General features: G+C 41.6%; 1 protein-coding gene across 1 annotated transcript in view; it reads left to right on the top strand.

The window, feature by feature from the left end:
• The window catches only part of LOC128431296 (interleukin-1 receptor accessory protein-like 1), a 218,618-nt gene that overhangs the window by 84,593 nt on the left and 108,830 nt on the right, over positions 1-25,195 (top strand). Inside the window, exons 4-5 of the mRNA XM_053417577.1 lie at positions 10,396-10,582; positions 12,524-12,677. Coding sequence (XP_053273552.1) covers positions 10,396-10,582; positions 12,524-12,677 — 341 coding nt within the window. The remainder of the gene's footprint in view (positions 1-10,395; positions 10,583-12,523; positions 12,678-25,195) is intronic.

The following is a 25,195-nucleotide window of genomic DNA, read 5'->3' as shown; positions in this document are numbered from 1 at the left end:
CCTTTTACCAGCAAGGATTCGCCAAAGACCTCAGAATGCACACCACACACACTCAATAACTGGATGCACAAAGACAAATCAAGCGCACCTAGGGTTGCAAAGGGGCGGACAATTTTCGGTAAATTTCCAGAAACTTTCCAGAAACTTGCCATGGGAATATTGGGCTCGGGAATTTGTGATATTACTGGGGAAATATATTAGCATGCTGATTGAGGATTGTTCATCTGTCCATCTAGCCTATTTCTATTCATTTATCCATCAATTGTAAAATATTTTTAATTCGATTCCAATTGGCTAACCATTTATATCTCTGGCATTGCATTAGTGTTTTTTTACAAGCTTTTTTCTCATCTTATTCTTCAGAACATTTCCACGTGCACTATCTCATGTGTGGAGACATTTCACCCCAGCCAATGTAGAAGGAAAGGCTGTGTACATTTGCAAATACTGTGCAAAGACCTATGTTAAGAATGACACAAAGATGCAGAAGCATATAGTCAAGTGCCCAAAGTTTCCTCAGGGCTCAAATCAGCCTATGATGAAACAAAATGTTTATATTTATGTCTGTATATGACAAGGTAAATACAGTTAGTATAAATTACCCACACAATTTCCAGTTTATTCCCGTATATTCCCGTCAATTCCCATGGAAATTTCCAATTTAGAATATTCCCGGAATTTTGCAACCCTAAGCGCACCCCACCACACTGTATGGACCTCATTGGAAAGTGCAGGGATTACAGTGTCAGATTAAGGACAGATGTAGCAGCCTGAGGAAGATCCCACTTCCTGGCAGGTAGCTCATGTCTCACCTTTGACCCTGTTCAGCGGCGTTGGCATGCAGCCACTGTCCCAGGCTTATTAATGGGTTTCCTGCATGCCCTGCAAGGCCCGGGCTGTCACCAGCAAAGGACAACGGGAGGGGGAAGTAACAAAGGAGCTCGCGTGCGTGTGCATGTGCATCCATTTGCTTAGTTAAGCCCGAATCGCTTCTCCGGGCGCGCCTCACCTGGCACCTGTTTGTCCTCATACATACCAAGAACACACGTGCTCTTTGAAAACCTCCCTGCGCACTCGTCCCCGACCACAGCCGTGTTGACTGTATTAGTATTCATGGGCAGGAGTGGCTAGTGATCTCTCAGGGAAGTGACAGTCAGAATGGGCCGTCTGGAACACTCTGTCATTCAGCCCCAGTCAGGGCCTGTCCAATTGATCCAGCCCAGCTGTCAAAGCCAATGAGAGACACTAGACTAAGGAGCGGCAGGAGCGGTTTGCGCTGCCAGGGCTTGTGGACGATGTATAATTTAAGGGCGGTGTTTGCGTTATGAGATACCTGGCAGGAGACAATCGGTTAGCTGTGGCATCGGCGGAATTGCCCCCGCAGACAATGGCTTCAACAGTGGGGCCCTGATGGATGTTTATTAATCGAGTTTATTGTACGTCCTGTGCAGTGCAGAAGCAAAATGAGAAATGACTTCATCAATCACTAATGTTAAACACCAGTGATACACTAGCCAGAACATCTGGAGGCCTGCTACTCCTTTCTCGATCTCTTCTTTGTGATTGATCTTGCGTCTGCACAAAGCACATCATAATGAATTACAGTTATTATCTCATCACCGTGTCATTAGCCTTATATCGTTTCAGCGTCATTCTCACTTTTAAACAGTTTTATGAAGAAATAGGAAGCAATTTGATTCAAAATATAAAAATGACATGCATGTATGGCTGTGATTACAATGCATCCAATAGTTGTGTTGGTATAGTTTAGGTATTCTGTCTTTATTTGTGTGTTATTAGCCGCAATGACTGAGGATCTTTTCACGTTACTACTTCAAGAAGTTAACCCATGAGAGAGCTGGTGCCAGAACCCTGGCAGCAGTATCTCACAGAGCCCGGGCTGGATTTTAGTTAATTGTGTGATATGGATTTGCCGAGCGGCTCCATCCAGCAGCCAGTGGGTTATTGATGATGTTCACCTATATTCAGTGTTTTTTTTTAAACCTGACTGCTTTGTCGAGACGGTGTTTGGACAGCCTTTTAGTCGGCCCCTCTGGCTTCAGAGGAGGCTGTTTTCCAGCAGCCATTGTCCGATGATGTATGGGCTGCTGTTTGGGTTCAGTCCACCTTTCACACCCTCGCTTTATTCAGCTGGGATGTGGCGGTGGAGAACTTGGCCAGATATGCACTGTGGACGTCTGACGGCACAATGGTAGTGTCAAAGGATAGGGTGCACATGAAGCCACTGTAGGGCCAGGTGTGCTGGATAATAAGGGACAACCATTTAGAAGTGGAAAGGAGAAATGTGTATAACTTTTTAATCGATAGTAGCTTTGTGTTTGTTTGTTTTATCTGATAAAATTGTATTCGATGTTTTGCCTATTACAGCAAAGTACAAAACAGATGAATATTCTACAGTGTGTGAATTATAGTATATTAGTCATTTATCCACAAACTTATATACCAGTCACTGAGTGTTATAAATTAAATAAACGTTATAATTAGACAATAGTTAATGGTCTGGGTTCACAATAACATTCCAAAAACAATTATATATCTGTATCCCTGACATTATATCTATATCTAAACAATAACTCTGCTCTCTGTGTTTCTTTCATTTCTCTATAGGCTGCAGAGAAACACAAATTACTTACTCATTAAAATACAGTTGTTTAATGCTTCATTCAATGGCCACCTGTGAAGCTTGTGCTCTACAGCTCAGTTATTAAACTTTCGCTCACGCAGAGCATATAGTGGGAGTTTCATTAATTCAACTATCCTGTATCTGCACATAGTTAACATATGGCTGAAGAGCAATTCAGTTCCATAATGCAGATCCTGAAGCTGCTCTTCCAAGAAAATAGTGTTATATTCCAGATACTGCATCTCACCTGGGTTTGCAATAACTGTGGGAAGCAATGAATTTGATATTTGCATGTGCAGAATCAAAAAGCAACAATACTTTGGTGCGAAGGGAAACCGGTTGTAGTTTTTCTCACGTATGCAGTAAAAGTTGGCAACACTGATCTCCCTGTGCTCATTTTGAAGTATGTCGAGTGCATTGGAATTTGAATTTCATTTCAATCTACCATGCGCATGCATTACAGTCTGAACCTATTCCTCTGCACGCCCTTCACGCTCCTTCTGATTGGTCATTTGTCCCACGCTCGATTCCATTTGATTAAGCCAAGCTCGAATGGCTGCCGGCTACAGGGAGCTAAGGGAGAGAAGGTCGGCTGTGGAGATTATACTCCTCGAGACCCCCTGACTTAAACCAGTCGTCACAGTCTGTGTTCATACCCAGCACGACCCAGTAGAAGGTCATACATGGACTTATTTGTATTTATTTTCATATTTCATCTCTATTCATCCTATACATGCACGTGCAATATTCACACCTGGCACTTTAGTTCGACTTCATTTTGAATTTTGCCCATTTTGCCTTCAATGACATAGGAATTGTACTCAGTCACATCCTCAGCATTGCTTTTCACATACCTCCCCGACCTCTTGGCTCTCCTGGTCCACACCGAGCGGCGGAAACCATCAAAACAAGACGCCAAACCAGTGCTATCTGATGGCAGGGACCCTGACCTTCTCTTCCCTCATATCTGATGGTGTTTTTTTTATCTGCCAGACAAATGTCAGAAATGCCGTTCTCCAAGCAAAATCACTTTGGCACCAGAGACAACTTTTCCTCCCGCCCTCCCCCTCCCTTGCCCCCTCCCCCGTCCACCCTTGCACCCCCCCCCCCCCCACCCCCCCCGCTGGATTGTGAGCTCCGAGCGAGATATCTGCAATACCGCGGCTGTCAGTCAAACTGCGATGCAGGAGAGAACCCACAGCTCGCCTGAATCCTAAGGGTGACACTATAATAGGCCGGGGCTTGACACTTGAAATTTAATTAGAATTTCATGGAAATGAAATGGCTAATTTAAACGTTGGTGATACGGTGTATTGTACGGCGTTTGAAAAGGTGTTATCAGGATTAAAAAACAGCTTTTGCAAATTGTATTATTTTAAAGGAAAAGTCGTAATGTGTGAGGTCATGGAGACTAAGTTGGCAGTTTATAAGTTACACAGAGTTAAGAGTAATGCAAGCGTATACAGCAGTGCATCAGCAAGCCAACATTAGTATTACCATGTACTGCAAAACTCTAATATTATACATTTCAATCTACACCTCTTTAAAACAATGTCAACAAATACTCAACAGTATAACCTCCAGGAAGGAGCCTCTTGTATTAGACTGCATTAGTTTTAGATAAACTGCTGTCTGAGTGTGAGATCTGCAGTCCAAATCAACCGCAAACTATTTATTATTAATTTCCTTTTTTTCTATATATTCCAGCCACAAAACTTGTTCCCTCAATCTTTTATATACAAATGTATCCAGACTCATAAAGAAGTAGGGAGAGAAGAAAATAACCTTCACCTTTTCTAAAGTCGAATAGAAAAAACCTTTAACAACCTTCTGCACAAATACTGTATGAGCACTCAAATACCCACCCAGGGAGAAACTGCTATAAATAAATACCCCAGCTAACAATGCAGGGTATCTGGGGAATGCTCGTTAAAGGTTGCAAAAATGTAACCTCCAGGGAACCTTTAGGGAACGTTTCCCTGAAGGTTACGTGTTTCCTGGGACTATTCTTTAACTTACAGTTTGGCTTTGAATAACAATATGTTGGTCAGTTTTTTTCCGAATGCATGTCCCTCTGTCATTGACACCACCGAATCTTGACAAAAAAACATCTTTGCAGCTTTTTTATTTTGTATGTACAGTATATGCACAAAGTACAATTTGAGGATTGGAACAATGAGTTTAAAGTGGATGTAACCTTTGATTGTGGTGGCCACAAAGGCATCTGAGACCAATAAGTCCTTAGTTTTAAGGTAAATCCAAATATTGAGTATTGTAACAAATTACCTAGAAGGCAAATAAACTGCTTAGTGTGTCCAAATCCCGACAACAGAACAACACAGACGACTGCGTCTGGTTTACATTTGTCTCCAATATGGCCCATACCCTCAGTGGAACAGCCCATTCCAGGAAAAACATTGCTACTATAAGACATTTTGTATTTGATATGCATAGCAGTGTGCTGCTCGTACATTACACCCAGAGGGCCTGGGAACCAATGAATAAGGTCATGACAAAGTTAGAGGAGAAAATGGTTTATGCAACAGTTTTTTCTAAGGTTCTCCTTTTCTGAATGGGCCCCCCTTGGAATGATTTAAATTCAATTGCCAAATAATAATAATTAAATGTATGTGTGTTTACTTATTAGTGTTGACCCTAATTTGTGTTTTGCTAAGCATCAGTTTTACACAGAAATGAACCTGCAGCTTGCTCGACAAACATATTGGGACAATTCAAGGTTTGTTTTCAAAATCCTCCGAGGCTTCAAAATATTGTTTTCCTGCACAATCAAATATATTTTAACGCTGAGTCGTGACTTTTCATCGTAGAAGGAAAAAGAGATGGAAATGACGTGTACTTGCTCAACTGCAATGAGACAAGTTTTATTAGTTATTTTGGCTTTGTGACTCAAATGAAATAAGAAGCTCAAACTCGAGCTACAGTTTCGTAATTGAGAGCAACAAAGCGGGAAAAAAAAAAATGAAATCAAATTGGAACATGAAGAATCTAATGGATGTCCACTTGCGATATGAAAACATTGTTGAGGATCGGGTTTAGTGAATGAAACAAATGGGCTTTTCATCATTTCAGCCGTGTAGTACTATCAGATACTGAGAGACAGCAGTTTAATTTAATCAATCAATGAACCCCTATTGTATTCATGTATTTCCCTTCAAACTTCTCTTGTCATCACACCTTTGTTGCTCAGAAACCTAAAATAAAAAGTATAGCATTTTTGCACAATGCACAGGTAGAGCTTCCCTGTCTGTAACTGTTGTCTGTAGGTGCACATTGCTCCTGTGTGTGGGTACAGTGTGTGTAGGTAGGTTCAGGCATGTGTTTTGCTCCGTGTGTTAAAAGTGTACCACAAGACGAGGTAGAAAAAAGGCCGGGGGTGGAGGAAGGGACAGAGAAACAGCAAGACCAGTAGGGCGAGGGGAGATTATACCGGAGGATTCGGTTGTTCCAGAATGGCAGACAAGTGCCACGCTCTCAGACAGGGGCTAAGTAGGAGCAAGCTGGCCCACAGTCAGGTTTAGGGAGCCAGGGTGCTTAATCATCGCGCGCTGGGTCCTGGAAGTTGACAGGTGAGTTTTGAGCGGGTGCTACAGGTAGGAGGCCCCAGTCTTCCCACTGCTCGCCATGACCTTCGCTCTCGCCATAAATAACGCAGGGATCATAAAATACTGATTTAGGATAACTGGGCCAGCCCCGCCTCGGTCGGGGATCATCCCGGCTCGGTGTGGACAGGGAAGGTACAAGCCCACCGAGAGGCCGATGCTGATGCTTTCGGTTTTTCCGCTTCAACCTCGGTATCAAAACAACTTCGGTGACCTGTCTGGGTCTCAGCCACTATTTGATGTAGACCAGACTTTTTCCCTGCCTGTCCAAATACATCGCTACAACTGTCCCCTAAGTGATCTGGCACGTCGAATCATGCCCGGCTGCATTAGCCTGCCTGATCTGCGCTCTCCCGGGATAGGTCTTGGCTGTTTTTTTACATCTGCGCTCCACATCCTGACGTAGGCTCGGTTGACATTTCACTCCCGTGTCAGGTGTACGCTGCTGACGCACGTGGCAACACTCTGGCTATCACGAGTCATGTCACTCATGTGCTGTGGTCCCCCTGTTGATGTAGGTCCCTTTGGATTATGTTACACTCAGGTGAACTGATGCGGAATGGAGGAAAACATCTGGAATATGAGACCGCTCTAGTAGTTTCATTCTCATTTTACTGTCCACAAAAGGAAACAGAAGCTTCATCCAAAACCCAATCGGTCTATTTTAATATCAGTTTCCTTTATTTGGATGTGACACTTTAACTTTGTCCTTCAATTCTGAATTTACCTTCCAGTTGCTTCACCACACGGCTGCCTGCTGTAGAGGCCCCAAACACACAGTGCTAATAAGGGAGCCGGTAATGATGTGGCAGATGTTTGCGGTCTCTCTGATGCCCTGATTACAGGAGGAATGTTTGGGAGTTGTCTTTGAAAAAAAAAGAACCGCTGCAGCGACGGAGGTTGTGTCTGGTGTGATGGAAAAACTGGTTAACCTCCTTTCTGATGAGACGAGACGAGATGGGACGTCGCCATATTGACGATGACAACCGTCTCAAAATAGACACACACAGGTTTCAGTTTCCAGGCGTTGTCAAGCTTTTGCATGTGAGGTTTTGTTTCCTCAAGTCTGTTGTTTGGGATTTTTTTGTGTGGGTAAATGGCTGTAAAGGGAAAAAAAGTCCATAGTGGCTAGTGGACTAGTGGCAGAAACTTGGACTATGGGCAGAAAAGGTCTCTGGTTCGACTCCACGGAGAAACAACAAAAAGACCAACCTGGATTGATCTGTCCAAAAATCCAAGAGGATTCTCCCTACCCTGTCTGATGCCCCTGAGCAAGGCACCTTACTCCCCCAACATCTGCTCCCCGGGCGCCGTGCATGGCTGCTCACTGCTCTGTGTGTCCTGCACCAGATGGGTCAAAAGCAGAGGTTAAATTTCCCTACCTGCATGAGTGTGCCTGTGCATGTGTTTGGGACTAATAAATGCATCTTAATCTTAATCTTTAGGGAAACGCCTTGTCAGTCGTCTGGCTAATACACCCAGGGTATCATCACATTTCATCTCTATTTAAACGCCAATAACATCCTGACTCATGACCTCAATGTTACCATAGAGTCAACATCTGTGAAGGGGTTAATACTTGTGGTGGGTTTATTTCCCTTTTATGCTGAGGTAACCTTCCACCTTTGGACTTTCCACCTCTGCCTCACACCGTCGCATTAAAAGTAATACACGGTGATCAATCAGCAATAATTTCATCACCTAATTTCAATGAGAGAGGACTTATAGTAATTAAGACATTCATTAACTTAGCTCATTAATTTAATTCCCTACAGGATTCTCAGGAGGATTACAAATCAATTCTGATGCCCTGTTATTTAAAATCCGATCAGTTGAAGGGCGGCTCCTGTCTGGTGTCAATCCTCTGGTCGGGTAGATTCACTGAGAGTCGATGAAGTTAACGATAGAAACACATATAAGATGGCTGGATTTGGCTGGAATCTATAATAACCTCTAAATTTAACAAAAGCAGAGTGTTTGCATTGAGGACAGACTGTGGTGTGTCTCCCTGGTGGGCCAATCACGCTCCTCTCGGCAGCCCGCTCAACTCCGAGCCGACCGTTTCTCATCATTTCACTGCATTTGCTGCGTATTGCAACTCGGGTCCACTGCCAGCCCTCCAGCCATATATGCTAGCTGTCAGCTTGACACCTCTCCAGGGGGGTTGATGCATGCAGGATGCTCTCTATCTGTACCACGACACTGCACAGCCCCTCCAATGTGACACATTTGACAGACATTCTCCCCCCCATTAATGCCACTGTATCACTTCAGCTTGTTATCACTGTATCCGCGGAACTGAACGCTCAGTGTGCAGGAGCCGGTCTCTGGAGTGGGCAGCAGCAGCAGCAGCAGCAGGGTAGTTTTCCTGCTCACGTCTTTGGATAAGCCTCATGATCACCATACCTGCCCGGCGAATAGTCAAGAGAGTCCAAAGGCATTGTGATGGATGTGAGATGCTGGAAAGACATTGTAGGACAAAGTGTTGGCCCACACCGTTGATCACTCATGCGGAGCGGAGTCTCTCTCTCCTCCTCTCCCTCCCTCTCTTCCTCTCTCGCTCGCTACCAGCAGGCAAGTTTATCAGTGTTGCCCAGAATATTTAACAGGGAGGGGAGCACCCCCGTGGGATCTCATTTGCACAGGTGTCCATCTGGTAGAAGTTGTCCGGGATAATCTCCACATCATGTCACATTTGCATTCGGGAGCTTCATGAAAACGGCCCACTTACTGTACGCGGAGCACATGGCGCCGGCCAGTTCACAGGGCGAGGGATTGTTTTGCCGCCACTGTAGCGAAGACCAGTGTGAGTGGTGCTAATCCACAGAGCGGCTAATGCTGCGCAATTACGTAAGGATTTAACATGTTTGTAATTGTTTGTTGGTTCAGCCCAATTTGTGTAACCAGCTTTATTTGGAAAATTAGCAATGAGATTTTCCTAAACGCTGCCAATTTGTTTGGTCCTCTAACCAGGAGGGATTTACTGCAGTCGGTCCACAGTGCTTGTCAATGGTGACAGTCTTATTAGCCAGTTTGGGCAAAGAAACGTTGCTCTTATCAAATCCATTGATCATCAAGGACCTTTGCTTCAGTGGCCCTCTTTCAAATAGCATAACATTCCCAGCGAATCAATGCGTCCATTGATCCCCATGTTGTGTTAAGAATTATTCAGGCGGCAGATCCAATCTCCAAATCGCTCTCCCATTAACGACCCAAACGGGATCAGGGTGAACGCCGAGCAGCCGCATCTGCCTCCCATGAGGCTGTGCGGCATCGCTCTGCCGGGCACGACTCGATCTGATCAGCAGCTTTTTTAAAACCTCCAGACAAACGCTCTCAATAGAGGAGCAACACAAATCACCGGAATTACTCTGCAATACCAAGCAGGGGGAATATGTAATGTTTATTCCCTCATGGCTGAATACTCATCAGTATCTGTGAGCCCAGGCAAGCATGTAGTCTCCAAACATTACAAGTAATCTTGCATTTTACGCCTCCCTTCCCCTGCGTTGTAAATTCTCTTCTTTATGTATATGACCCGAGCAGTTACAGTACATCAATTGTAGCAAGCAATTTTCTGCTAGCTCGCACTGTGTCCGCTCCACACGTGAAAACAAAAGGCTCAATCAATCTTCAAGTTCTGTTGACATTCAGAGCTGTCGCTGCACATTACTATGCGTGTCCCTGCCTCACGTACACACACACAGTATGCACTGTCCCTATTCTGTATGTGTATATATATGAGTGTGTTTGTGTGTCCCAGTTTCATTATCAGTTTCACATTAATAGTTTAAAGAGGTAAACTCCTTGTGCCTCTGCAGGATTCATATTTTAATGGATGAGAAAAACGTTGTGATAATCTGCAATCGTTCAGATTAATCATTATATAAATGACAAAGATTACACATTCAGATTCAAGGAACGTTTTTCGCCCCCAAAAAACTCTGACATAAATTGCGCAAATGAATAATTGCTTTTCACAGAAAGGTTTTTCTATCTACCTCCGTTGCATTTAATGATTCGTATGAAATCTGAGAAATGTGCGTTGTGGAGGTTCCTGGAAAAGACTTCAAGATGATAAAACCTCATTTATATCTCAGGCTGATTCATTCATTTTCTCTCTTTTGGCAGGAACTCGACGTACTGCATGAAGGTGTCCATGTCCCTCACGGTGGCGGAGAACGACACAGACCTCTGCTACAACTCCAAGATGAGGTTCTTTGAGAAGGCAGAACTGAGCAAAAGCAAGGACATCCCCTGCCCGGGCATCGAGGATTATACACAGCCGGGAGTGGAGCCTGAGATAGTGTGGTATAAGGTGAGCTGCACCTTTTTTTATTATTTTTCTGTTTGTTCAAATAAGGTCTACATTTTGGGTTAATTTATTTTTTAACATGGTGAAGAATGAGGGGTTATCAGTAGTAGCCATATGGAAGATTTAGAGAATAATGTCATAATATTATGGGAATAAAGTTGTAGTTCAATGAGAGAGTAATAGTGTCAATGGAAAAAAAACATGAATTTAATGAGGAAAAAGTTATAATAGTACTGGAATAGAAAGATACAATTGAACAGAAAGGTCAGGAAATTATAGTAAAGTCATAAATAAATATTAGGGGGAAACCTTTTTTTATAATTTGAGAAAACAAAATTGTTTGTTCTGCTAACTGAAATCTATCAAACACAAAATGAGAAGGACACTTTTTAATTAGAATTAAAAAGCTATGTTGTGTTTTCTAGTATTTTAAGACCTAAACAATCAGTAGCTTCAATTACAATCTTTACTTAAGCATCAGTGACAATTAGATAAATCTATTGGATAGAGGAACTTAAACTCTATCCTCCTCTATATGTAGAGTTTCAACTGACCTCATTAGACCTCACGTGACGGAGCTGTTCGGTGAAGCCTGAAGGCGAATCCATGAAACGTGAAAGTGACCACATCCCCTTTTCACTCCCCCCCCCACCTCCAAATCCAAATTTAAATAGCAGAGCAATGAGTGGGATTCGCACCTCTCGTCCTCCGCTCCCACTTTGTCAGTGGGAGCGCTGAGTGAATTCAGGGAGGACCTGTCTTGGAGCGAGGTTTGGACTCAAACCCACACTGCCCCAGTTTCCATCGCCTCCGGTGTGCTGTGGCCCAAAAATCTGCAAAAAACCTCAACTGGTTTTTGGAAGTGTCCGTTCACTCTCCACCGACATAGCAGTGGAAAGAGCCGTGGGACTATAGAAGAAGAGTCCTCCATTTGTTATACCTTCCATTGTTATGTACTGTGCCGTATCCTCTGGGCTCTTTTTGATGGAAGTGCAACACTCCATCCTTTGAACCATTAAATATCATTATATATCACAGGAAACGCCAACATTGATTCAGCCACTGGGAGAACACACTCGAATGCATGACTCCATCAACTACAGTCAGTGAATAAATACATTGGTTATATTAACTCAAACTTAGTAGAGTATATAATAGTACAGTGATCTTTCTCTAAATCCACTGTGAGCATTTACAAGAATTACAAGTGTGCCTTTATGGTAGTAATAGTAGTAACAAGGTCACTTTTCTTTCATTTAATAAAAAAAAAAAAAATGTATTGGCACTAGCTGGTTGCTGAACAAATTATAGGAAGAGCTTTACACATAAATCTAAACATAATGGTTTCAATAAAAGCTGCTGCCACCTGATCCAGTGGTGCCGTCCTTCCTCAGAATGATAAATGCAAAGCTATTCACTCGCATAGATCACAGTGTTGGAGTCGGGGGGGTGCACTAGGCTAACGCTAGGTTATTTGGGGACATGCTATGTATCGATACAGGGCCTCTCTACTATTCTGACTGTGTGCAAAGCTGCTGTACCCCTTAATGACAGATAAATACTTGTTTCCTTCTATATGCTTAAAGATAGGATTAAACATATTCATAAAGGTAGCCACAATTGAAAGTGTATTTGGATTTTACGTTTCACCCTTTCTTTATACCGATAAATAACAAATTAGAGCCAGACCTACCTGAAATATACACTGAAACAAACATCAGTGTCACAATATGACAGCAAACATTTTTATGAAATATCCATTTGACGTGTAGTTTGACCTTTGATCTGACTCTAACCCCCATCCACTAACATGGAGGAGACAGGGTTTATGACCCATATATACGCTTTGGCTTCACTTTTCAGAAGGAGTCATATTTGTACATTTTTCTACACAGTCTAAGCTTAACACTTACACTGCCTGTTTTTTCTTTGTTTTGAATAAAGGAATGCAAGCCAAAGCAGTGGAGACAAACCATAGAGAGGAGGCGGGACACTCTGTCCATCAAGGAAGTACGCGAGGACGACATTGGGAATTACACCTGTGAACTGCAGCTCGGGAACTTTGTGGTGCGGCGGACCACGGAGCTCTCAGTCACAGGTAAAGAAATGTCCAACTTCTTCAACGCTGCCAATTCTTCCGCCGCGGAGTCGTCTCTCCTCCCTTTTGTCGAGATGTTAATAATGTGGAATTCAGCTTGAAAGCGACAGAGAGGCAGATTTGCTCCAGTGCTTGCAAAAAGCAAAAAGGGAACTTCAGCACTTGCCTCAGTGCGAGTGTATTCTCACTAAATGCATTTAAAAACAGATGAATCTCCACAATAGAATGTCCTCATTGTTGCGCATACCTTACTGCGGTGTGTGTTTTCCACAGATTATGTTTTGGCTCCAGGTCGTCGTTGATCACCAAAACAATTTAAGCTTTTTTTTAAAGTTGATTCCGGCACCTCCCGCTAATAGTGGAACTGTCTCTGTGAGTGCGAGGCTGCTTTAATTGCTAAGTGGTGGAGCTCACATCCAGCCACTTCAGCACTTTCTTTTTCTTAAGGCTGTTGAAATATTTAAGCCTGAACCTGAAGAGGGTGACAGATTGCTCTCCACTCACACTGTCACAGCCAAGGTTGACACGACACAGCAGAGTACGGGGAGCGTCCCCGATTTACAGCTTAATTATACACTTTTTTGAGTGTGGGGTGGGGGTGGGGGGGTTTACCTGATTAGAATTAGTCCTCCTGAGTGATGTAATTACCCTACATGCCGATAGCTGTAGCCTGAAGCAGTGTATTATTTTTTCCCTTGTGTGTGGGAGTCCCTGTGATCTAACTATAAAATAAGAAAATAGTAAAGTCAAGATGAACAACATTTATTCAGAAAAGCCAATTATCTTAGATATATAGTGATTCATTCAAAAGCTTAAATCATTCCTATTATCCCCATATAAAAAAAGACACTGTTATGATGTCACTATGAAGTCGGAAAATGATGTAATATGGAAGTAACATCATTAAATACATGATTTAAAGCTTAGTTAGATCAACCAATCCGTTGTCCTCATATTGACTTCATGATAACATTTGATTTATCGCAATATATTAAAGTTAGCAAAGTTAACATTCATATTTAACTTTAATGAATATAACGGCTCAATTTCCTTTTGAGGATTTGTTTACCAAGCTCTGAACAAAATGAATCCAAAGAGAAGCAATAACATAACAAGGTCAAAGTCATTAAAATTTGCAAGATTTAAATGTATTACTATATTACAGATTTTGCTCCTTGACTAAAATGTTCCGGTAAAAGCAGAGTAATTGTTTTTCTCCTCTCGACTCTGGGACTTATTTGCTCGAGCTCACCTTAACCCGCGGTGTCTCATGTCTGCAAGCATCGGAACAAACACACCGTGACGGCCTCTGAAAGAAAACAGAGAGAAGTGAAGAGGTTTGAAGTGGACGGAGGCGACGTGACGTCTCGGTGCAGCTGCCGAGGCGTCCCTGCTCTGTGGGCGTGAGGGTTGGACAAAGCGTTGGCTGTTAACTACTGCCTGATTACACTCTATAGTCCCTTTAAAAAAAAAGAGATTGGGACTGACTCCACAAGGCCGAGTTAAGTCATACATCATTTTCTCACCAGCCTCAAAATGTCTCCAAATGTCACCGAGGGGGGAATAGTCGTAATCTCTATCTACTTTGGAGGCATTCGGCGTTTCAAAACATCGGGCCAAAGATTGATTGATGATGGCTCGTGGCAGCAAGGAAAAACAGAAGTATAATCTTCCAGCTGTGACTCCGGGAGGTTTCGCTCACATCCAGTCGGGCTTAAGGTGTGAGAGCGTCTCTTTGTTAGCTTTTTTTAAACACTAGCAGCCTTTCTGTGCATTCTCATTCTCTCTCAATAAGATAAGATTAGATAAGAGGTGCTTTATTATTCCCACAATGGGGAAGTTTGCAGTATTACAGCAGCAGGAGTCAAAAAGACATCAGCAAGTAATAAGTAACATGTAATACTTACAGTAAGGAATATAAAAAATATATAGAAACATATGCATGTAATGAGACTAGTGTCTACAGTGTAAAGACAGGAAGAAATATATGCATTGTAAGGATATTTACAGTGAATGGATTGCACGTGAACTGTTGATAGTCTACAGACAGATGAATATTTCACAGTTGAGACCTAACATGTTAAAGTGCAGTCCATAGTGGTGGTGGAGGTAGTTTTTACTGGGGTCAGAGCTGGTGCTTTTAAGAGGTCACTAACTCTATATCCATTCCCTGGATGTTTTTAACCGGTGTCGGGGGGGAGGCCACCACCAGTTCATGCAGTGTTAAATTCCAGCCTCTGTAAGTCTTCAGCACTGGATGGAGGGATGTGTATTATGTTCAGTATTTGTAAAAGAAGAGAAAGACATGATTTTTTTTTTTTTTTAGAGAGAGTTTGTGTCTTTGTGACCACTTTTTTTGTAGTTTCACCTTTTTACATTCACAATGAAGGAGGTGACACGATATACACGTATGTTAATTAAAGAATAAGGCAAAAAGTCGAAACTCTAAGGGTCAGCAGGCGGAGGGCATTGTCTGTCAACCAGAAGGACGGCGGTTCGATTTCCTGTTCCCTCGGCTTGCGTTCTGAAGTGTCCTTGTTTAAGATCCCCAAAATACCCCAATTGCCCCCAATGGCTGTGCCGACAGTGAGTGAGAGAAAAAACACAGTGTACAGGAGCACTGGGTGAATTTGTGTGTGAATGAGTGAATATGGCTTTTGCTGAATGTGCTTTGAGTGGTTGATAAGACAAGAAAATCAAATATGTACAGGTATATTGATTGTACATACTGATACAGTACATATCCATAAATCACTCTGTTTTACTATAAGTGTAGTATACCGTTTTTTTAAATTTGTGTGCAAAAAATGTCTCTAAATTTGGCCCGTCTATCATTTACACTAAGTTTTTTTTCGGAAAGTATATTGATCTTTGGTCAGATTCTATATCGGTAGTAGGTCACATGCTCAGATCTTAGCTGCATCATTTAGGATGCAGCGATGCAAATCAGTTCACCCAGAATTTTTCTCCTTCAGGCATTAAAGTGTAGCACAGAGTCTCTGTTGTTCTTTCTGAACACGCGGGGCTTTAATCTCAAAAATGTGATGCCGCTGTTCTTTCTGAGTTTTGTATTGGCTGCTTTTCTTTAACGCAAAGTTTTGGATTCATTTCAGATTTCTGTTTTCGACTGAAGAAGTTTGAGGTTTTTGTGCATGTGTATTTTTTTTTTATTTATCTCTCGTGCCAACTATCCAGTTCCTTTGATCTATCTTCTTCTTCTGTCTGCCGTCACCGCTTCTTCACACACGGAAGACGTCTCGTCCTTTAAGGCAGTCTGTTTTATGAAACAACGTGTGCGCATAGTGTTTGTGTTCGTATTCTGATTGTGATTCCTTTATTCCCTCTATGATTCACATTGAAACACTGTCTTCCACTGTTCAATACTTTTGCAAAACACTAACATTGTTGTTTTCTTGCTTACATTTCCATAATTAATCATGATAACAAGCAGCCCAGGGTTTAATTGTTCAGGAAATGACCCACTATTTATCCCAATTATACAGACAAGTGAGGAGAAGTGTGAAATTGAAGAAGAAACTCGCAAAGGAAAGACAAACTTTAACAGAAGTTAAAGCTTAACTTTCCATCCTTCCTGTATGGCACCACTTTTTCACCCTGAGATATTTCTATTCTGTTTGTTTTTCAGTTTTGCATGCTCTGCTTTTTCCCACTTGTGCTCCCTCCGACATTTTTCGAACATTTTACTAGAAGTTAAAGTTCCAGAAAATGAGCCGGAGCAACTGACCTGGACATTTTGCCACACACAGCTCTCCTGGAGGATTTTAATGAAATTGTCCAGACTATATAGTTTACAGATATGCCAGCGGAAAATTGAATGCTAGATACATCGGCCCAAAATATGTCTAACTATGTCTCCACTGTGTCCTTATTTATCATCTTTCTAAATTTCCCCTGCATAATTCTGCTCTGCTATGTTCCCTCTCCTCCCGCACACCTTTCATTTCAAGCTACTGACTCCAGGCCTCTCTTACTGTCCTCTTCCTCCTCCTCCTCCCAAATCTAAATGGTCAGTTTCCTGGTGACATGTTGACATCACCTTGGCTCGACCAATCACAGCTTGCTGGCATCTTCTTGACGTACCTGAAAGTTGCGTTTAGTCCCACGTCTGCTTTGCGCCAGTGGGAAAGTTAAGTTTCCAAAAGCTGTTTCCAGCAAAGAAGGCGGAGAACAGTGGAAACTGAAGCAGAACCTTTGATAATGGCTGCTCATTATGTTCCATTTCATTTGTATCCCCGCTGAGGAACAGGCCTTTAAATATTCCATTTATAGATCTGTGGCTCAGACCTGACCTTTCTGCCTGTGTGATTTGTTTTCTTATCTTTATTTTATAAGTATACATGAGGCTTTATGTAATATTATTATCAACCTCCCACGGATAATTCAAATGCATCATCAAACGCCTTGTCACTCCTCTCTTTATCAACAGCCTACAGGGCTTCTCAAAGCAGTGCAATGGGACTAAAGGTCAGATTCCATTTGATTATAATGAGCACTGCTAAAATCCTAATGAGCTCCCTTGCTGGGTGATCGGAAGCAACGTTCAGTTTAAGTGAAATTTTTTGGGTTTTATGACTTCTTTGTTAGGTGCACCGTTTGATGTCTTAGATTAAACGCCACCGAATACGGCACGGCTGATGAAATAGATATACAGGGGAGCGGTAGCTTTGCCGTGTAAAATAGACTGTCAGTGTACCTAATGAGCTGGGACTGATGATGTTAACCTGCTTCCCTTATCCTGAACCAGCGCGCAATGAGGTGTGTTTGGTTGATAAAGGAACAGGCCATGATTTGCAGTGCAAACACATAAATAACCAAACCGCCTGAGAGGTTTGAAACGGTCCTGAAAACATGCCATTGCATAAAGTGCCTCCGCTTTCCCTTTCAAACTGAAATGCAGGCCCTAAAATCATTTGGAATAGATCTGATAGTGTGGCAGCTTTATGGCGTAAAGCGATTCTCATTGCAGCACGGCCTAGCACATTCAAAACCAATTTCTCTGGAGTGAACAATGGTTTCTTGCGAGATAGCGCCGCGCTATTCCAGTGTCTTGCTTAGCCGTCTATTGGATGTTATTGCACAGCGGCCGGTCGGAAATGAAAGGAGCTATTTTGCCTCCTCAGCTCAACCGCCGCTTCTGAACGTTGAGAAAACCTCCCCCCCCCCCCCCCCCGGTACGTGTTTTCTGCTCTGCATTTGTAAGCTAGAGGTGATTTTCTGCAAACGTAGACAATAAAGAACACGAGAAGAGCAAGTTCAGGTTTAGAACACGGTTGTTTGTGGCTTTCACCCGGGGATTCTTCAGGAACTTGGCAAGTGAGGACCAGCGGGCTGTGTGGTGATGCAACCGCCATTACACTGCGGACGGAAATGTCATCGACAAAGATAACACAATCTTCATCATCTCTATCCCTATAGCAAGTCATCGTCTTTTCTGATTATTGAGCTTTTCATTGAAAGTGACTTGCTGCAAGTATGAATATAGGGTTGAAAAATGTCGGGAATATTCAAAGCTGGAAACTTTCCATGGGAATTAACGGGAACTAACGGGAACTAACGGGAATTAACTGGAAATTTATACTAACTGTATTTACCTTGTCATTTACAGACTTAAATATAAACATTTTGTTTTGTCATAGGCTGATTTGAGCCCTGAGGAAACTTTGGGCACTTGACTATATGCTTCTGCATCTTTGTGTCATTCTTAACATAGGTCTTTGCACAGTATTTGCAAATGCACACAGCCTTTCCACACACACATGAGATGGTGCACGTGGAATTGTTCTGTAGAATAAGATGAGAAAAAAGCTTGTAAAAAAACACTTATGCAATGCCAGAGATATAAATAGTTGGCCAATTGGAATCGTCTTTAAAAATATTTTACAATTGAAATAGGAATAGGCTAGATGAACAGATGAACAATCCTCAATCAACATGCTAATATATTTTCCCCAGTAATATCATTGAAACTTACCTGACTAGTCCTGCACACTGCAGCAGGCCTCAATAGCCCTGCTCTAGTGTGAAGGATGCTGGGAATTATCTGTGCATGTGATGGAGAAATGCACAGTGGAGGGTTGAAATTCAACGTGCAGCGTGTGCTGCCTTCCATACATCTTTAAAATAGAGTTTTGAATGATGTTTTTAGTGCTCAGCGTTTAATTTGTGTAATTTTTTTTTTTCAAAATTCCCCAAATTCCCGAGCTGAATATTCCCATGGAAAGTTTACGGAAAGTTTCAGAAAATTTACCGGAGATTTTCCGCCCCTTTGCAACCCTATATGAATAGCTGTGATGTTACATTTTCACCAATAAGCCAGTTGATGATGATGGGGACGATGCCTTTTGTGTAAATGGTGCTTTTTTATTGCGGGTAGGACATTTGTGTGTCTGTGTCTACCACTTCTTATCTTGTCTCAAAAGTTGATTGTTCATTTCCCTAACTTAAGTACCGTAGAAGTGATTGTTTGAATAAAGTTATTATTAATTTTATTAGTAGTGTAAGTAGTTGTGGTGGCCTACATACCTCTTTTTACACTTTTAAGACTCATTTATGTTGCCTTTACGTAGAGCAATAGAACTATCCACTTCGAAGGATGATCAAAGAGTTTCTGACAACGACAGGCAACAACAACGGCTGTATTCAATTTACTTACAACTCTCAGAGTCTCTCCGCCATTTAAAAATGTTCCTTCTTGTGTCCTATGGTGGACATACCTGAATTATTGTCTACACTGCACGCTTATGTCTTTATTCAGATAAAGTGGGTTTTAGCATTAGAATTAGCAAGCATCGTGATTTCGGAGAAACTCCTTACCTTCTTCTACTACTTTGTATTCCAGCTTTCTATTTTCACATAAACATATAAACACAATGATGCTGAGGCTACATAACACTGTGTTGATCAACAGTTGTCGTGATGAGACAAGAAATCATTATGTACAACACAACCAGAAGTCCCTTTGGTACACGGAATCCAGAGGCTGCAGGATAAACTTTTGTTTGTTGTCCTCTCAATATTGGAATCATTGTTTTGTTTTTTCATCATCCTGACCCGGCACATCTCGGATGTCATTACCTATAATATATGCCACCCTGTCACCATGATGAATGCTGTTACAGCTGAAACATATCGATTTTTGTGATACTCCAGTCTGGTCTATTGTTCTCCGGGAGCAGCTAAATCACTTCAGTTTTGCTGAGTAAAAATAAATGTGACATTTGTATTTCGGCGGCCGTGGCCACTATCGCTGGAGTTTGAGCAACTTTAAATATCCTTTCGGTTTTCAATCATTTACACTATGAGCTCATTTAGCAAACATTAACATGTGAACAGGGCCTTTGTGTTCCTGCTAATACTCCTAAACTATTAACTTCTTTGGCTTATATGACACCACGGCCGCTCTTACACCTCTATACTGCGTAGTTTATCTCCTGCCAGCACCATTTGGTGGCCATTACCAGTTTCCTCTCTCATCTCGGTGTTGACTCATTAGCATATGAAGGAGGTTGGGTTATAATTGCTCCTTTAATTGATGGGGGGATAATTAATCCGGCCAAGGTGCTGGTGGGGAAGTGGGGAGATGCATTGAGCGGATTCAGAAAGAAAACCCTTTTCTTCCCGTGAATTTGAATGCACAGTGAACTCAGCGGGTGCCTGATGAGGTTTATTAATTTCTGCATCTCTTTTTTATGTCATTACCTTTGATATTTTGTCAGTTTATTAGAGAACACACTCATGAATAAAAATGAAGCCTGCCGTTGTTCAGCGAGTCTGCGGTGATTTGAATCCACTGTCTCCAGCTGTGGTGCATTTCCACTCTTTGAATCTTCAAGACTGGGAGTTATTTATTACAGCTTGGCATTTCGTTGACTCTGTAAACTTTAATGTCTTTTTTTTCTTTTTTCTCTCCTAGTATACTTTCTTCCATTAAGGAGGTTTTCAACTCTGTCTGTCTGTTAGTTGGTTGTAGGGTTGCAAAGGGGCGGAATACTTTTCGGTAAGTTTCCGGAATCTTTCCATGGGAATATTCAGCTCGGGAATTTTGGGAATTTTGAAAAAATTTAAATTACACAAATTTCGATGATATTACTGGGGAAAATATATTAACAAGCTGATCGAGGATTGTTCATCTGTTCATCTAGCCTATTTCTATTCATTTATCCATCAACTTTAAAATATTTTTAAAGACGATTCCAATTGGCCAACTATTTATATCTCTGACATTGCATTAGTATTTTTTTACAAGATTTTTTCTCATCTTATTCTACAGAACACTTCCACGTGCACTATCTCATGTGTGGAGACATTTCACCCCAGCCAATGTAGAAGGAAAGACTGTGTACATTTGCGAATACTGTGCAAAGACCTATGTTAAGAATGACACAAAGATGCAGAAGCATATAGTCAAGTGCCCAAAGTTTCCTCAGGGCTCAAATCAGCCTATGACAAAACAAATGTTTATATTTATGTCTGTATATGACAAGGTAAATACAGTTAGCATAATTAACACCAACATTTCCAGTTTATTCCCGTTAATTCCCATTAATTCCCATGGAAAGTTTCCAGCTTTCAATATTCCCGGAATTTTGCAACCCTTGTTGGTTGGTTGTTTTTTAAGTAGGTTTACACAAAAACTACTGTTCAACATTTTTTATCTTGTTATCTTTGTGAGATAGAGTGTTTTTGACATTTCCGACCTTTCCCTGGGATACATTTAACGCATCTCGATGAAAAACTAAATCTGGCACATTTATGGAAGTGATATCTACGAGTGTGTGAAATTGGGTGCAGATTGAGCATAAGGGGACTGTTGGCCGAGATACGACTGTGTGCCATTCTGATTATGGAAGTCTCCTCTAAGCGATTGGTTGGTTTTCATTCGACGGCTGCTTCTATGTCACAACCTTGGCGTGGCGTTGTGATCGTCACACCCTCCCGATGCTCAGAAGCGGTGGAAATGACTTGTGTGCGACCGCAGTGGGAATTCAGTGGATTAATTAAGATTGACACTCGAACATCTGTCTGCTTGATTCTTTTTTTTAACCTTCCAGCTTTTCCACGGGCAGATCAGGACAGTATTTCTTGGGTAGAATACTGTACATTCAATCAGAAAATCCTACTTTAAGATGCCTGCCTGCCAAACTGTAAAGCTCCCACTGCAGTGTTACTATAGAATATTGAATGTCCAAGATGGCTGCACCCCCAGGCCTTTATTTGAGGCTTAACAAGACCAGGCGCCTGTTCGAAGGATTGAGGAGAGAGCCACGAGGGCACTTTCAGTGGATCACAAAAAAGAAAAAGAAAAAACGCATGGATACATTCACCAGTTAAATCGGATAAGTGCTTTAAAAGTTTGACGACTTTGCTGATTACCCAGGTTAACAACAGGTAACAGGTTACCCAGCTACATTTGATTTGAACCATTGAGTCAGTCAGAAACATGAAAAATCAAAAAGAACTTGACCTTTTAAACCGACATATAACCTTTTATATCAATTCTGTGAGCTTGTGAGCAATCAGTTGCCTATTTACACATCCAGCATTTACATAGCCGCATTGTAATTCATCAGGAGTTGTGTTACCGACCACTTTACCAAAATAAAAGCAGGTGACCCGCAGAGTGTTCAAAGCTAAAACAATTCCCTGCTGGGTCTGACAACAATGCTGACGATAACACTGCAAAAAAACACACAAGAGTAAATGTGCACATTGTTAGGACAAAAAGACAAAAGACACACTGCAGCAACGTCCATGTGATGCATGGTTTGTTCCCAAGCAACAATTAGTATGTTCTACACTCATGTCACGATAAGAGGGTTGTACAACAGGAAGAAATTTCAACGGTGAACCAAGAATGGAAACAAATGTAACTGTGGCCGTGTGTGTGTGCTGTTATGAAACGCACTTAGAGGTGAATGAAGAGCTCTTAAATCATGATGGATGGAGTTTCATCACTTGGAATGAGAATTTACTGCCTATTCCCCTGAATGAATTACTAGATGAAGGTCTCTTGACATTTTGAGGAGGACATCTCGTTAAAATACACAAAATCATCACGGTAAAGAAAAAACAAAATGCCAGGGCGGGAACGGAGGGCTGTTTTTTTTGTTGTTATTACGGTTTTAGCATTTTAGGATTTATGATACCACCTTTTTATCACCTCTTTATTTCGTATCGCCATTTGTCACATTCCACCTCTGCCGTACACTCAGGCCCAGGTCCAGACCAAATATCAATCAGGGGTGGCAGAACCTGAGGCTTTTCTGTACAGCTAATAAGGAAAAGTCTCAAGTTCAACTTTTCTTTATTATATTTCAACCGATTCAATTGTATATTCAACTGTGGCATCAAATTCAAGGCACATTAGGAATCTATACTGGAAGATTGCCGCCTTAGGTCCAGTTGATGCTTATTTATTTCATATAAGCCCAACATTTAAATAAGTGCTCTCTTATGATGTATTACAATTTTTTTCTTGTTTGCCTTGTTTCAAGCGCGTTGCTAACTTGTTTAACAGTATAATTATATATTTTTATATTATTATTATTAGTAGTAGTAGTATTTAATTGTATAGGCAGCAATTAACTAGACAAAATAATAAAAGACATAAATTACATGCACCACAGAATGCCAGGTTTGACACTATTCTATAAACATTCAACAAAATGACTGAAGGAGCAAAAAACATGTTTTGTTTATTAATCCAGCAAATTGCCTTTATCCTGGTGCTGGAACCGGTTATTTTTATTTTCTTATCTTGATTGATGGTGCACAAGCGGATCTTCAACTTTTTAATTAACTCAACACATTTTAATTGAAGAAATTACCTATTTAGAAACACTCCAACCACAACCTAAATATAAATGTTAACATTTAACTAATAGTGATTATTTATTTGACCTGTGACCTTTAAGCAGCCGATTAGAACATTCAAAAGTTTTTATCTGACCATTTATATTTTTAGTTATTAAATAAAGGTTAAAAACATGGATAAATAAGTATTGTTATAATAATACATTTAGATAAGCAACAAAACCTCATATTTATTAAATCAGAGCGCTTTATTAATACTTTCATATGTTTGCTTTATTAGATTCAAGATTCAAGATTCAAGATTTTTATTATCAAATGCAGAACAATAACATTAAGCAGTCGCTGGCAGTGAAATGCTTGGGTCACAGGCTCTCTTCTAGCAATGCTCAAGTAATTACAACCTAAAAAATAAAATAGAAATAGTATAAAACAGAATAAAATAGAATATCAAAATTTAAAATAGAAAATAAAGTATATATATCTAAATATATATCTAAAAGCAATTTGTGCAATGATGCAAATATGTCACAATAGTGTCACCTTTTAATTCCTCTGGTACTTGACTAATTGGTTAATGAACTCCTCTATAGTAACACATGTCAGTGCTGTAGTTCACCGCTGTGTCCAGCTGTTTGCCATAACACACAATGCCCCCTGCTCCCCTGTGGCTCGGCTGGCTGTTTGCTATGCATTCCCCCGCCATCACCACACAACCCCAACCCGGCGCCTCTGATCAATCCAGCAGCATTGTGTGTACACTGCAGTGCACACTCAGCATCCCGGTGGGCCTCCACCTGCTGGCGCCATCAAGGCAGCGGCACACACGGGAGATGTGATTGCAGAGCTTCCAGCAGGGGAGGAAGTGGGCGACGCGGGGAGAGAGAATATCTGAGCCTGAAGTGTGTCCTCAGACTGCGGTGCATCAGCACAGGCTGTAATTTCACCGAAAAGCGCGAATGGCTGTCAAACACGACTTTCAGGCAAATGGGGACGTTCCAATGCCGGGATTTAACCGTGAGTCCCTCAGATGCAAAACATTCATGGGCATCCCAGCTGTAGGGGGATCCATCTCTCTAGTTGTGTCCCTCTATGCTGACACATAATTGGCAGAGAGTTTGCGCCGTGCATTTTTTTTATTTTTCCCGCCTGCCAGATATCAGCCCCACGGACAAATTGGCGATAAAGGAGCTCCAGGAATGAGTTTGACTTGGCCGCCTCTCCGCAAGGTGAGATGACTTTGATCACTCTCCCTTTGTGTGATGAGGTGGCACTTTCTGGGCACAAAGGCTGTTTTAAGCAAACAAAGGACAGTCTAGCTTAGTATTTTGTCACATGATTTAGGACGTCGGGTTTAGGGACGGGTGGATTGAGGGATTAACTCCATTTGTCCGATTGTTGTTTAGTTTTTACACCTTATAGAGTGAATGGGATGAGTCACCATGGCATTTGATTTTCATATGCATTTAAAATAGCACAATAAGAGGATTGAGTCATTAGGTGCTGAGTTATTAACAGTAAAGACTGAGCTATCGTGCTAATAATCCATGGGCCCTATTATTTTCATTCACTTACAGTTTTGACGATGGTAGCAGAGTGTTGCAATCTTTAGAAGCCATGTGACCCATCATGCCCATAACTTATACTGGCAATCCGTACCTCCACAGATTTATTTGTACGTTAAGTTT

The sequence above is a fragment of the Pleuronectes platessa genome, chromosome 24, assembly GCF_947347685.1.
Source record: "Pleuronectes platessa chromosome 24, fPlePla1.1, whole genome shotgun sequence".
Lineage (NCBI taxonomy): Eukaryota > Metazoa > Chordata > Actinopteri > Pleuronectiformes > Pleuronectidae > Pleuronectes > Pleuronectes platessa.
Note: the sequence above shows the minus strand (reverse complement) of the source record. Positions and strands in the feature narration are given on the sequence as shown.